This window comes from Kogia breviceps, chromosome 1 (genome assembly GCF_026419965.1).
Source record: "Kogia breviceps isolate mKogBre1 chromosome 1, mKogBre1 haplotype 1, whole genome shotgun sequence".
NCBI classification, from domain to species: Eukaryota; Metazoa; Chordata; class Mammalia; order Artiodactyla; family Physeteridae; genus Kogia; species Kogia breviceps.
The window spans coordinates 103,686,695-103,701,775 of record NC_081310.1 but is presented as its reverse complement, the minus strand read 5'-3'; the positions used below and the strand labels follow the sequence as shown (position 1 = coordinate 103,701,775).

The 15,081-nt window shown below is 33.6% G+C and overlaps 1 protein-coding gene across 1 annotated transcript in view; it reads left to right on the top strand.

Moving 5' to 3' along the window:
- Nucleotides 1-15,081, top strand: part of DPYD (dihydropyrimidine dehydrogenase) — an 817,352-nt gene that overhangs the window by 593,596 nt on the left and 208,675 nt on the right. The window contains exons 17-18 of the mRNA XM_059043609.2: nucleotides 2,762-2,882; nucleotides 3,694-3,813. Of these exons, the coding sequence (XP_058899592.1) occupies nucleotides 2,762-2,882; nucleotides 3,694-3,813 (241 nt within the window). The remainder of the gene's footprint in view (nucleotides 1-2,761; nucleotides 2,883-3,693; nucleotides 3,814-15,081) is intronic.

The following is a 15,081-nucleotide window of genomic DNA, read 5'->3' as shown; positions in this document are numbered from 1 at the left end:
ACCCAAACATAATCTATAAATTGATGGATACATAAAGAAGTAAATTGAAAATCTGCCAAGTTTTCATTTAGTCTTCTTTCATTGACACAACGAATTTTTTTGAGTGCCTACAATGTTATATGCCTAGAAGTAGAAAAGCAATCCAGAATTGTCTTCTTTTATTTAATTTTTCTTGGTGTGGATAATGTTAAAGTCTCAGTCTGTCTGAGAGGTTGTAGTAACTTTGTGTATTTCCTATCCTGAAGACTTTTTGGAGGGGAGAATTAGAAATTGTCTAAAATTTATTCATTTCAATAAGATTCTAAAAATTGGCTTGTTAGGAAGGGCAGTGCCACCTGATGCTATCACTAGCAAATGAGAAGGTCAGGATACATAAGCACTATTAATTGTTTTTAGATCTCGATCATTCACATCAAAAATGTAAGGAAATTAGGAATGTGTGAATAGTTTCTCCAAAGTGTACAGATTCACTTTTTCATGTTATTAGCCTCACCACATTTCTAGTTGTATTATAATATTCCCTATTATGCCTATCAAACAAAACTTTGCAATTTATGGAACAGTCAATAATTTTTACAATAATGTTGGCTATAACTTGTCTTTAAAATTCTCGGGTAATCAAATTATGTTTCAACTGGGTATGAGGATTAGTGAACAGCTGGCTTAACTGAGTATGAAGACAGGTAAAATATATCTGAACACCATAAACCTTACTCATAGAACTATCGGAGGATTAAACTATGGTATCTCAAAATAACAGCAGATGATTCAAGTAAATAAAGGTAACCAACGGACCATATTTTTTTACAAAAACTGAAAAACTCTGAACAAATTTCAAATTGTTAAACAATGTATGAAGCATCCATTTAAAGTATTCAGCTAGTGAGAATCAACAGAAAAAAAGTGTGGCAGATGTTCAAAGTAAATATAAAGACGCAGTGGTCAATAGTATTGAAAGCCACTTAGAAACCTATATCAGATTATTAGTCTTTACTCTTTTGGAACCAGATAATATTTTAAATTTGTTTTACTAATTCTTATCAGGCTACCTTCCATGTATTATGCAATTCAAGTGATCTTTAAATTATTGGCAAATTCTACCTTAAAGAGAGCTTTCACAAAGGACATGCAATTGATGTCATCTAGAGTTACTGTCATTTCTAGGCTAAGTCCCGTGGAAATTCATAACTTAAAAATGAAAGTCACAAAGATGCAACTGTCTTCATAATGCCAGTGCAGTGGTTATAAATATTTCATGAACATTGCATGGGCAGGGGCAGATCTCCATTTTCATGAGTTAGAATTTGTACAGCTAAGTCTCCAGATTTTACTATTCATAATACACAGTATGCCCTGTAGAGCATTCCATATAGTGCTTTTTTAATATTTATGTTTAATGAAGAAATTACTGTTCTGAAAAGAGAACAAGCCAAGTCAAAGATTTCTTGTTGAAATTATTAGTTTTGCTGAATAGAGACAATAACAATCAACAGAAATTACCTCATCACAGTGTCTTAGCACGCAAACACGTAACTTGTAGAGTAATACAAGATGACTGATCAAGATACATTAAACCCAAGTGAAAAGGTTCTTTCTAAAGGTTGTAACATTAGAAATCTCATCTTAAAAGAATTCGAAAGGTTAAAATGCAAAGAGCAACTTTCTTACATATAAAAATATTAATTACAAATGAAATACTTGCCTACTGTTTCATAGTTTAAATATATATCTGCATTTTTCTGGGTGGATCTTTTATTTTTTTAAAAAAAGCATTTTAACTTCCTAAGATAATATTACCAAGTTCAATAATGAACTGCTATTGCATATTTTAATGTAATTTATCAAAGCACATTATCAGTACCTGTCAGAATAAATTTTGCACTAAAAGTAATGAAAAAAAAGGACTATTGTATGTGTTGAAATCAAAGAACATTACTACTGCTGAGTTATTTTCAATGGAAGGGATAGGTGATTGCCCTCTAAATGATACTTGTCGCAGGAGAAAATAGAAGCCTGAAAAATCACAAGGAACAGGTGCAGGAAAACATCTATTCCTTGCTTTTAAAAATGAACATTTGATGTTTTGTTTCATTCTTGTCATTTTAATCAATTCTTTCAAGTTGACCAATGTTGAAAAGTGCTACACAGCTCTTGGCAACATTTGCAAAAGTAAGCTAAAGTTACTGATCAGCTCGTGTGTAACCTAAGGCTGAATTACCCCACATTAGCATATACTATATACCATAATTAGATTGATTAGGAAGTCACATATTTTCTTTTGAATACAATTCAACAAGACTCAGTCTTCTAATAATGAAGACAATAGGCTCCAGATTTCATACTATTCACCTGGGAGTCAGCTATTCAAATATTTTTATTAGGCTTAAACCAATGAGGTCATTAGAAATTCTGTAATGGTTCCCGAACTTATCACCAGAAGTTTATGTTTTATTTCTGACATTATTTAACTGGAAGTGGGAAACACTTTCTTCCATTTGGTTCTTTGTAATTTTATTTTCCAAAGGCTCCCTTGAGGAATTTAACCTTTATGTGATGAATTTGCAGTTCGCTTGAAGTGTGTTAACCTTAGTTCCCTAATGAGTCTAGATGTAATACTGAGGAGGAATTTGAGAAATATATCATGTTGCTCATTGTCAAGTTGGATTTGTCTTGCACATCTCCAGCTTTGCTGTTGTTCCAGCACACATTTTGATCACAATTCTTTAATTATGTTCTATATTTAACTGACCTATTTGAACAGGATCCAGAGCTGGTACGAAACATCTGTCGCTGGGTTAGGCAAGCTGTTCAGATTCCTTTTTTTGCCAAGTTGACCCCAAATGTCACTGATATCGTAAGCATCGCCAGAGCTGCAAAGGAAGGTAAGAACCTGACTTACATCTGTTTTCTCGTTATGTAAGTATGGGCCTAAATTTCATAGCCATACTAAAGTATATCTTTATCCACAAATATATGTGCATATCTCTCTTTAAACTTTAAGAAAGGTATTATATTGAGCGCTTGACCTCACAAATGTAACAGATCCATACTTATACTCAAGCTAGTAAGTGGCCCAGGAATACAAGAATATCTTTTATTTTTCCTAATAAACACCTGGTTTACACACAAACGATTTGAAACGAAGCCACAGTCACAACAAACCACTCCAAAATGAATGACTTCACAATATAACAGTCCAGCAATAGCACCTGAACCTTTAATGAAACTTTAAAAAGATAGCTGCTTCCACAGGTGAAATTTCTTATGAGTTCCCTTTATATTTGATGGGATCTAGTACACTGCCTTAAACACATGCTCAATAAATATCTTGAATATATAAATCATACAGTCAATGCATGATTTTACAAATCATATATGCTACGTGCTATCCAATGGAAATTGCATCCTGATTTGTAAAGATATTGTAAATTACCTGGAAAATAACACTGAATACAAAACATTTGGCATCCACAAATCTGTATAATAATTGGAAAAATAAAGTGGTGCTCATTAAAAATTTTTATGTCTAGCATTTTAAGTATAATTATAGGAATGAAATTAGTGACTATATTTGAGGGGAGGAAATGTTCTCAAGAGAAAGTAGAGTATGCATTTTTCTGGGTTGTGTGGGTTTGAATGGGTTTTAGCAATCGTCCCTTTAAGAACTGCAGAAAAATGTTGTGTTTTTCATAGGTGGCGCAGACGGTGTTACAGCCACCAACACCGTCTCAGGTCTCATGGGATTAAAGGCCGATGGCACACCCTGGCCAGCAGTGGGCACTGGAAAACGGACTACGTACGGAGGAGTGTCCGGTAGGTGTTACCCTCTCCTTGCATTTTTGCTTCCTTGGAGGTTGGTGAAAAATCAAGAGATCATGTTACAAGCAAGAATATTGTGACTTTTATGATCCTAAATTCTTATAACTCATTGCTGGTCAAAACTTCTAATAGTTATGACAGATGGAACAGATTGATCAAGTGACTGATAGCACAAGAGGAGAGTATACCAAGATAGGGTTTCATACAAATTCTATTCTCTTTCAGTCTGTGCATTACTCAAGAGTGTCTCATTGTCACAATTGTCCCATCATTAATTAGTAAAGGCTAATAACAAGGCCTTCTAAAAGAAGAATATAAGCACCCTGATTTTAATATCTTTTTTCATAGTCTGGGTTAGTTTCCAGTCTTCCTAGAAGTTTGAAATCTACCTTCTTCAAAAATCTTACCTTCACAACTGTGAAATAAATCATTAAAACATTACATTTATAGCTTCAGCTGACAAGATATTTGCAGACCTCATACCTTTGCACACTTTTTCTCATCATAAAACACTTGCATTTGAAACAGAAACAGAAGTTTTAATCCCAAAGTCCTGTTCAGTATCTTTGCCCTGTGCCCTCTGTTGCTGTGACAACATGAACTTGGTCTTGCAAAGGCAATGCTTTGAGGTTCTTGACTGTACTGGTATGGGGATTAGTCTCCTTGGTGATAGAGACAGTGGTAAATATACATAACATAGCAGTGTCCCACTGTTCGAGAAAAGCATTGCTGAATCTGACCAAAATGTGCTTTTGGAAGAGGCTGCATAGACACAAATAAAGCTCTCTCCATGCTGAGGTATTATGTTTTGAGAGCGTGAAGTGTGCCTATAAGCCATGATTTAAAAAAAAAAAAAAAAAGTGTATTCTGCTTTTAATTGAATGCCATTCCCACAGTGTCAGAAAGAGGAAGGCTGACAAGGAGCACCTGCTCAGGGTCCCGACAGAACTCCCTTGTATCAGGAGCTACCAAACAGGGCCTTAAATATTATCGTAATGCAGAATAACATGAAGCAAGTTAGCATGTGTCTCAGAAAGAGAGTTGAGAGATTCCAGAGTTGGGCTGTAACGTGCACTATGTTTTCTGTCACCCCTTTTCAATTTTTCCAGCCTGCCATGTTGACAGCAAGAGAATAAAGGAGGTCACAGAGGGTGCTGAACATTAAAAATGAATAAAAGAACTATTGCAGTAGTATTTTATATAAGTAACACCATTCACGTTTTCTCATTTAAGCTGCAGTTTCTGAATATTCTCCCATACTATAACTCAGTCTAATAAACGGACGGAATTACAGCATTAGAAAAAGTCTTTTGTGTTGCAGTCTTTTAAGCATACACACACTGGAAATTATAGCAGTATCTGCAAACAAGTTTAGCTGTACCTCAGGGCCCGTTAACATTTCCATAAAACTATTTCTAAGATTTATAAATTCATCTATAAATATTCACTTGAGTTATAAACTCAACCAAGCCTGGGTAGAACTTTCATTTTAAACAACAAAATGTCCCTAACATTTTTAAGGGTTTGTACCTCATTTCTAATAGGTTCTATATTAAGTCCCTTCACATTATAAACAATTTGTTTTGAAAATAGACTCTCTCCATATTGACAAAATTAATAGTTTTTCTCCTTTAAAGCAATGTTTGCTTTAATTTAAAGGTAATATAATCTGAAAAGCAGTTTAAACAGGCAATGATAATATATTTTAGGACAGAAGTAAGTTCTATAACAAAGTGCCTTCAGAATGAGTTATAGCAAAACCTAGCCTAACAAAATGTGTTACATAATAATGGCTTCAAATTTTAGGGGTGATGAAAATATCAAAATGGCTAAATACCATTCCTAGTTTTATCAATTATGCTGCTTCAATATAGAAAACTACACAAAATATGCCAGGTATTTTTACAAAATTAAAAAAAAAAATTCCCACAGCACAGGGCTAATACTTACCCAAGTGTTCTCTCAGAACACTGGAATATCTACTTTTAGAAGAGCTGCTTGAATCATAGATTTTTTTTTTTTAAGTGAAAGCTAGAAAGAGTTCAATTTTGGATAGCCACCTGAAATACAGTACATACTTTTCATTACCAGGGAAGGCTATTTTTCTCTTTCAATACTTTCTAGCTCTCTATCAGTCTTTTTTTTTTTTTTTCTCAGAATAAGATCCCTGCTATTTGAAATGAATATTTTGTTTTGTTTCAATGCGGAAATGGTGAGGAACTAGAGTAGGGCATGTGCTATAGAACAATGGTCACATTTCAGTAATGTCCTTCTTTTAAAACATATTAGCTAGTAAGGTGCAGTGACTAGCTTCAAAACCAGAACCTCAGCTAAGGAATGTCAGTTTAATTATTTCACATATGATCAGTCTGGATTCTAGAGTATTCTAAAGCAGTTTCTCAAACTTTGGTTCCCAACTCATGAGTGTATTATGGAATCAAGCTTAATGAACTCTGAACAATTTTTTTTTTTTTTAATGAAATAGAACAGAAAAAACTTTTCAGAATGCTTTGCACACAGTTGGGATAAACACCGGTTAGTTATACATGTAATGTGCACATATATATATTTCTGTGCTAGATCATGATGTTAAATGAATTTTTTATTGTGGTTAACTTCAAAAATGTCAGAAAGCTGCTGTTTTAGAGGGAGGTCTCTTTGTTAAATAAAAGATGTCATTATGCCTGTAGAAGTCATTAAGTGAGGTAACTTCTACTTGTTGAAGTTTAAGATTTATATCCAGAGGGAGAGTTAGGACTTCATTCCAAGGTCTCATCCTCAGCTTTGTTATTTTAGAAACTGCATTTTCCAACTCATCTGTAGGTTATTGGAGTGGGGAAGGTGGTCAAACACAGGAATCAAATTCATAGTAAAATGACTTATAAACCTAAGTTTTAATTGTAGGAGAAATACCTGGCAAGATTTGTGGTAACAGTAGGAGACTATTAAAGATGAGTTCATAGTAAGAACAGTATCAAAAGAAAACTTGTTCAGTATTCATAAGGAATATTTTCATGAAACTAGGATGACCATTTAAGCTCTCCACTATACAAGAACTTCTGTCTAAATCATTGCCTCTAAAGAATCAATATTCTCTACCTTTCTTTGGAGAGTAGAAGCATAATACTGTAAGTTGTTACCACCTGACTTTCTTTTTTTCTAGAATCCATGCAGAATACTTTTTAACATCAAACAGCAATTAGTTCATGTATCACTACACAGTTGAATAAATTATTGTTGGTTTTTTTTTTGAGGGTGGGGGAGAAAATTCCTTGGCTTTATTTATTTGGTTAGAAGGAACACTAATCTCATCAGGAACATTATTTATAAACTCTATCCTCAAGTGAATTACTCATTATTTTACCTAGTTTTAGTTTGGTTATTTTTTTTCTTGATTTAGTTTCAAATTTTGACCCTTTTCTTGACCTTGTCCCCAAATAATAATGGCATCTTAAGCTTGCCCCTAATTCAGTGATTACTCTCACCTGTATAAATGGTGTTATCCAGCTGTGGTGGGACATTTTCACATGAAGTCCTCCCTGTAGATAAGATTCTTTTAGAGTTGGTTAAAAATGAGTCCTGCATGGCATAACTAAAGATACGTCTTTCTTGCAACTGACTTCACAAGGATAACTTTTATTCATTTTATAGCTGCATCGGGAGAAATAGTAATCAAGCAATGGGGTAACATTTTGAAGGAGTTTTTGTTATTGTTCCTTATTGTGTTTTAAAAGGTTCTTTTTATTAATGGAGGATGGGCACATTCCTTAGGTTTGTTGTTATTCCATTGTCCTGCACATATTTCATTTGTTTTACATGAAAACACATACACACACACCCACATATAGGGAAAAGTTCTGAAATTTCTCTGCAGAAGGCACTTTGAGATTATGATAGATACTTTAGGCTCAATATAATTTACTTTCTACAAGGTTGAAAAATTAACTCATTTTAAGTTATTTTATTTGCTAAATTTGTTGTATTTTATCAAAAAGGGGAAATTCTTGTCCTCAATTTCAAATTTTAGATGTTTGAAATTATTGATTCTGTATCAACTTAGTTAAAACAGTAGAACACTATTATTATTCACTACTAATACTTATAAACTTTATACTGATTTCTGAATAATTCATCAAAGACGGCCTTCAAGATTTGATCTGTTTCAGGAACCCATATTTTACTAATCACATGAGAGATATTACAGAGGTTAAGAAATTATGGTGTATTTCTCAACAAATGATAATGGTATACTCCATAAATGCTCTTACATTCTACAAATAAATGATATATGATTTGAAATCCAGCTATGTGGGCTACTGGACAGTGAACACTAACTGAGCTCTTATAGTTACAAGCCTAAAGGTGTTTTCTTTGTAAAATCAACATGGGAATTACCAATAAAAGAAGGTGCAAGTTAGAAATTTGCTAGTAACTTGTAACTCTGTGACAATGTAGGGCTAGAAGTGAGTACAAAGTGTATAGTTCAGAAAACTTGAGGGAATCGATGTATCAATAATATATCAATAGTAGCTTAAAAAAGAACCTTAAGCATTGGCTCCACACTGCATATTTTATGTTTGTCTTTAAAATAGTTACTCAAGAGTTGCTGGCACTTAGCAGCATGCACTCAGCTACTGGGCACTACGTAAACACAAATCCAGTGTAACCCGCTCTAAGCATAAACTTAAACTTATTTTGTTGTATTTATTAGTGACTATTGTGTAAAATGGAGAAGATGACAAAACATATACTAGATTGGAAACTCAGAAGTTTCAGTTACATTTTGCTTTGAATAACTATTTTCACACATGCAAGCAACTGAAAATTTTGGTAAGATTGCTTTAAGTTCTTATACTATGTGTTACAATTATATCATAAAATGCAGTACTGATATTTTTTATAGGAAGTAGCTTTTAGTGGGCTGGATTTTTTTATGTGTCAATCACATGATTACTGATGCATAAAATCCTTTCAGAAAAACACACCTACTATCTGTCATAAAATTTCAGCTATCTATTGTAACCATCTTTATCAATAAGATCTTAGATTTTAATACTGAAATATCTAAAATAACCTGATAAAGATAATATTTAAATGAATAAAAAAGCAGTAATAAATCATGCCAAAAAGAATAATTAAACGGAGAGCCTTCCATTTTATACTCACTTATCTATTTTCTTTTTTTATATGTACCAACATAATGCAAAAAATTCTAGTCTATTATTCACATATGTAAAAACATTCTTAGACTATCACAAGTTTAACTGATCAAATTCATAAAGAACTTGTTATATAAACATGTGTACTATATTTAGAGAATAGTCAAAAGTAGGCATATCAAATAAAGATGTTGAATTACAATTTTCATTATAAATTATCAGTTTAGTTGAGAGAAGCTCACCATTAGAACTATTCTCATTTAAATCATGCTTATTTGAATATATTCATGTACAGATTGACAAAGAATCCCCTTTTGCATTATATTGCTTTTCCCGAAGCCGGAGTTCCTCACTGTTTGGCCGTCGTTGGTCTATGCAGCAGATCAGAGCCCTAATAATAGATTTTTGACAGTGAGCTCGCCTGCTACCTGCCCTACACAAATCCTCACTGTTCATGTTTGCTTCATGGCAACAAAGCAGACAGAAGGAAAATGCCAAGTGCTGAGTTTGAGGTACAGCCTTGCCTTGGCTTGACATTTCAGCAGAATAGCAGTTTATGAGATGCATAATTTTTCATCTGGGACTCAGCTGCCATATTCATAGACGCTTACAGCTCATCGACAGACTGGAGCAAGGGCAAAGGTTTAAAGCATAGATCAAGGTCTATATTCTTTCCTTAGGTATTTTAAAATAACTGCAGATAAATGATAAAATCGAATGATGTTTAAGAGCCAAAAAATTATTGGGTATCTGGATAGTATATATGTTTTCTTTGTTCAAAATTAGGAAAATAAATTAATGTCTGTTACCAGCTCCTAGGAAAATATTTGATAGACTTTGTAAACTAAAGGACCCTGACAAGCATATTAAGAAAACTTACCTTTGCAGCAGTGGTAATGAATTATTAAATTTCTTTCTTGTGTGTGTGTGTGTGTGTGTGTGTGTGTGTGTGTGTGTATGTGTGTGTGTGTGTGTGTGTTTTCATAAAGAATGATTTCAAGCTTGAAATTAATCAAAAATGTTCTATTATGAAAGTAAAACTAGAGAGTATTTTGTCACTGTTTGAGCTTGAATTTAAATATTCACAGATTCATGCATATCTACTGCACTAAAAATCAGTGTAGGTACACGTCAGTGACTGTTTAATTTAGAGCTACACATCTCTGTAAGCTTCAGAAACAGTTCACCATGTCACAGTCTCATACAGAACAATGGTACAGTACATTGGATTAATTAAAGAAGCCTTGCAGAGAACTGAGTTCTCAGTATGTCAAGATTTCAGTTTTATGTTAAATATTTTCTAAAGGCCAGACCCTTAAATCTCAGGGGCTGTACCAAGCAGTGAGCTGTGAATTTAACCATAGGCTAACTGCTAATGATAAGGAAAAGAGTCCTAGTTGAGGCAGCTGTAATAGTCATTGGATTAGGCTATCAATCACTCGGCTCCCTAAGGAAAAGGGGAAGAAGACCAAACAGTGAAAAGGGAAATTAGGAAAGGAGGGCATGATTAGAATGAGATTCTTCACCATCTTTATCCATTCATTGGCTTAAATCTGTAAGCATTGGTCCAAACCTCCTGCAAACTCTGACTATAAAGCTAACACATTTATTCCTAACATCTAGAGAACTATCAAAATGTCACTGGTTCTCAGTAGTTTAAGATCTTGAAACCCTCTAGAAGCAAATGCCTGATCACATAATAGAAAATAGATTAACCCTTAATTGTTGGACTTAAGATTTTGTATATATGATTCCTTTATAATAGAAAATAGATTAACCCTTAATTGTTGGACTTAAGATTTGTATATATGATTCCTTTATGTATCAGGATTCATGTATGTTGTTAAAGGAAATATTTCTATTTAACGTCTAAACTGTAGCCAGTTTTTACTTACGGAAGTCCTGCTGGTGAGGTGAGACTCCAGGAGATCAGTGGTTCTCAAACTTTAATGTGTACCAATACCTGGAGGATTTATTAGAATACAGATTGCTGGAGTCTTCCTCTTGAATTTCTGATACATAAGTATGGGAGGGCCTGAGAATATGCATTAGACAGTAGATGAAGTACAGTTAGTGTCACTGAGCATTTTGGTTTGAATGACTTCTCAAATAACTTAAAAGGCTTTAATCCAAGGTAAAATTAGAGAATCATGGTATTCTATAAATAAATGCAGAATCTCTGCCCAGAGTTAAGTTTCTGAAACAAATTGTAGTTAATAAGGTCAGAATTAATTCCTAGAAAAATTACAGAACACAATATTTGATGTTTCAGAATAGAAAGAATATGTCACCCCATTCCAGATTAAATGTTGATTGCAAACCATTGTTTATGCGAAGAGAATCCATTCTGAATGCCACTAAAGACAATTTATGGATATTAGTAATCCTTTGAAGGTGTCAGAGGTAGACAAGGGTAAAATTAAGCTCATGACTGTGAAGTATTATGTTTTCCTTTTTGACTTTGTGCAGATACTAACATACTGAATAATAACAGTTTTCTTCCAGGACAAGCACTTAAATATCAATGAACCTAGTTACTTTCTCAAACTCTTAAAATATAGAAGACAACAGTATTGGTAGCCTTCTGTTCTCTCTTCACTTACTTCTTTCCTGTCATCCCCATACAATGGTACCTTTTTATCAGTAAAAGGAAGGAGATAACCAATGTTGCGGAGATAAGCTATTTCAGTGAACAGTATCCCTGCTGTTTGTATGATTACACTATGCACTGAGAGTCTTCCAAAGTCATGTTTATAGCCTGTTTGCCATAATGCCCATCAACCCTGGAAGCTGCCTACAGCCTTCTTGGATGGAGGAGTGTCCTGGTGTGCAGCCCAGACAATTTTGTATCATGTGAATACCTGATAAGTTCCAAGAGGTCCTTAAGTGTAGGGCATGGTAAACCTTTGAGAGACCCATGCAGTATCTGATGCATTAAAGGTACAGACTGCCAAGATGATACAGGAGTGATGGTACAGGAAGAGTTAGGATTGGAATAGAGGAGGCAAAGGAATCTGGTCAGGCCAGCTTAACCTCTTTGCTATGCTTTTGCAAAAAGTCCAGCACTTTGATTCAGTTTGGTGCAGAAAGTATACTAAGGATTCTGTACATATTATGTCTGTGGTCTTCAAATTTTTATGCTCACAAATACCCCACATTTAAAAAATTATATACCATGTACGCTTCACTCAGTTTAGGTTGACCTTTACAAATTTTGGCTATAAGTTTACTTTATAGCAAAAGACAGAATTTCCCGAGTTCTGCAAATATTCATTCTTAAAATGAAATTGCTACATCATTCTTGTAAATAAACCTAATAGAGTCTAAAGAGCAGTGACTTTATACTCATCATCTTATTTAAAAATACATAAACAAGCTCTAAATAATAGCTGAAAGTTTTACATATATTTTTTCCCTTGAACTAATATTTATAATTGAACTTCTCACCAGATTTTATTCTGTTTTATTCTGTTTTCATATATTTTTAAGCTTGAACTTCTTTTATAAGCCCCTCTATGGAATTTGTCTTTAACAAAATATATGTCTATAACTGGACATTTATATTTTTAAATTTCTGGGTTAAGACTTTAAATGATAAATGTTTTTTTCTTTCGTATTCTTAGACTTTAAAATTTATACTCTATCATAATAATATAAATGTATTATAAGTTTTGATTATTTTTCAACAAACTAATTTTATTGGAAATGCGTTTCTTAATGAGAAAAATATGGCTTTTAAAAAAAAATCTGATCATGTATCCATTGATGCATGTTATTCCTAAAAATGCCCAGGTTCAGCATCATTCTGTCCTGCTTTTATTTGTAGATGTGAACATTGAAAGTCCTTGTTCATCTAAATAATTTTAATTTTAGAGTGGAAAGAGTTTTATAATAGCATAGTCATTTCACTCAAATCTTTGGACACCGTTCATGTTATAAGCTAAACATTACTTATTGATCTTAAACAAAAATACTTAAACAATTTGTTGAGTTTCTCTTTCAGTTTTTTTGAAGCAATAACTTAGAAGTCATCTGACTTGCAAAAATAGTTTTTACTCAATCATAGACCAACGCCAATATTTTGAATTATCATTCCATTTGGTACCCTAGAATCTTTACACCACAGGGCAATATACCATTGCAGTATTTGAGATCACTGAGAAATATGCTTTTTTCTAAGGTGGAAAGGAATGTGGAGACATGGGAGTTGAGAACAGAAGAGCCAGCATGATCTCTTGACTGTACTCTTTCTCAGGCAATATAACTTAAGAAATAATACATATGGAAATATGGGATCTAGAAAGTGATTCCCTTAAAATCAATTTACCCATGGGATACATACTGCCATATGAAGTACATCACTGAGTATACATACTTTTAGGACAAGAGTGCTAGCTTATTTCATCTAATCTTCGCACAACTTTATGACAACAAAACAGTACCTTGGTTTTATTACTTTTTATGTAAACTCGACTATGTCTCTTAAAGTAGCACAGCAATTCTGAGAAAATTTCCTTGCATGGGTTAATAAATTTCAGTACATAAGTTAATATGTGCTAATGGTGGTTTTTGAACATTTATGCTGCTAGTCACTTGTGTTACTAGCAGAATTGATCAGCCTTTCTGCAGTCCTCAGCCCTGGCAATTCAAAAAATGAGTAACAGCTGTGTGGAATATCCAGGCCTTTTTAATAATATGATCTTTGTGTGTCCAGCACAGTATTGAACACTCTAAGTGCATTCTTATTTAAATAACCCTATGAGGTGAATATTACTGGGCCCATTTTACAGATTTAAAGACTCAAACTCCAGATGGTTAAGCAACTTGCCAAAGTTTACGTAGCCAGGACATGTCATAGTTTGGATTCAGGCTAAGATCTGTCTGCAAAGATGAACTGCTAGGCATTTTTATCAATGTCTTCATCCAAAATCCACCACAATAAGTCTAAATGGTATAACTATGGTATACTCATTAAATTCTAATAGGCTACAGATGTCACTTAGTAATCTAAAATTTATTCTACGATTTGACAATCTGAACATTGTCAAAATCATGTCCCTTATTATCTATATCACTTCATCTCCAAATGGGAAAATTGAGTCAAATAGATGAATTAGGGAAAAATTCTTGAATTTATTCCAAAGAAAAACAACAACAACAACAAAAAAAAAGACAGGAAACATTCAGGCATTTTTCTTAAAATGTAAGCATGCAGCATTCACTTGAAATGAAACTGTCATCAATATAGTCATAAATAACCTTATTTGTTACTGGCTTAAATAAACTGTATGAGGGCTTGGTCCAACTGTGATGCTGAGAACAAACTTTGGGGTCCTTCTTAATTCCTTCTTTGTAATCTTCAGTCAGTTACAAATGACCATGTATTTCTGCAACTGTCTCACCTTCTTTTTGGACAGATCCATCTTTTTCCCCAGGAGCAGTATCGTCTCCTTTATGATTTCAACTGAGCTTGCATAAGCACTATTAAGTAATTCAGAGATGTTAGTTTTTCATTAAGTAGGGAGAGCGAAAAGGACATTTTGAAAGTAGTGAGGTGGGGAAGATATTGGGCCCAAAAACCTATGCTAAGCCCTTTCTGAAAGGGAAAAAGTAAACTACACTAATTCTCACTTTCCCTGGTTTAAAACAAAAGAAGATAAAATATAATTAAAGTAAGAAGAAGGTGATACCCTCAGCATACCTTAGGCATCATATGGTATGAGAAATATTAATCAGTGTGAATTAATTTGAAAAAAGTGTATACACATAGTCAAGAGTCCAAGGAATACTTCTTGGACATCTTTGTTCATTTAGCACATCTGTTTAATGATTGACCTATTTAGATTATAAGCTTCTTAAAAGCAGGAACCATTGCTGTTTCTTTGTTATCTCCACCAAAATGTAGGAAAGTTAGAGGCACATTTTAGACCTGCAAGAAACACCTTTTGATTTTTAATTTTCAGCTGTGTACAATTCAGAAAGTTTTGGAGATCAGACTGTCTCTTAATCTCTGCCATCCACCTTGACTTGCTTGTGAGCTTTTTGTAACTGAGTAAGAAATTCTAATAGACTATAGACCAGCTTACTATGCACCAGATGCTAA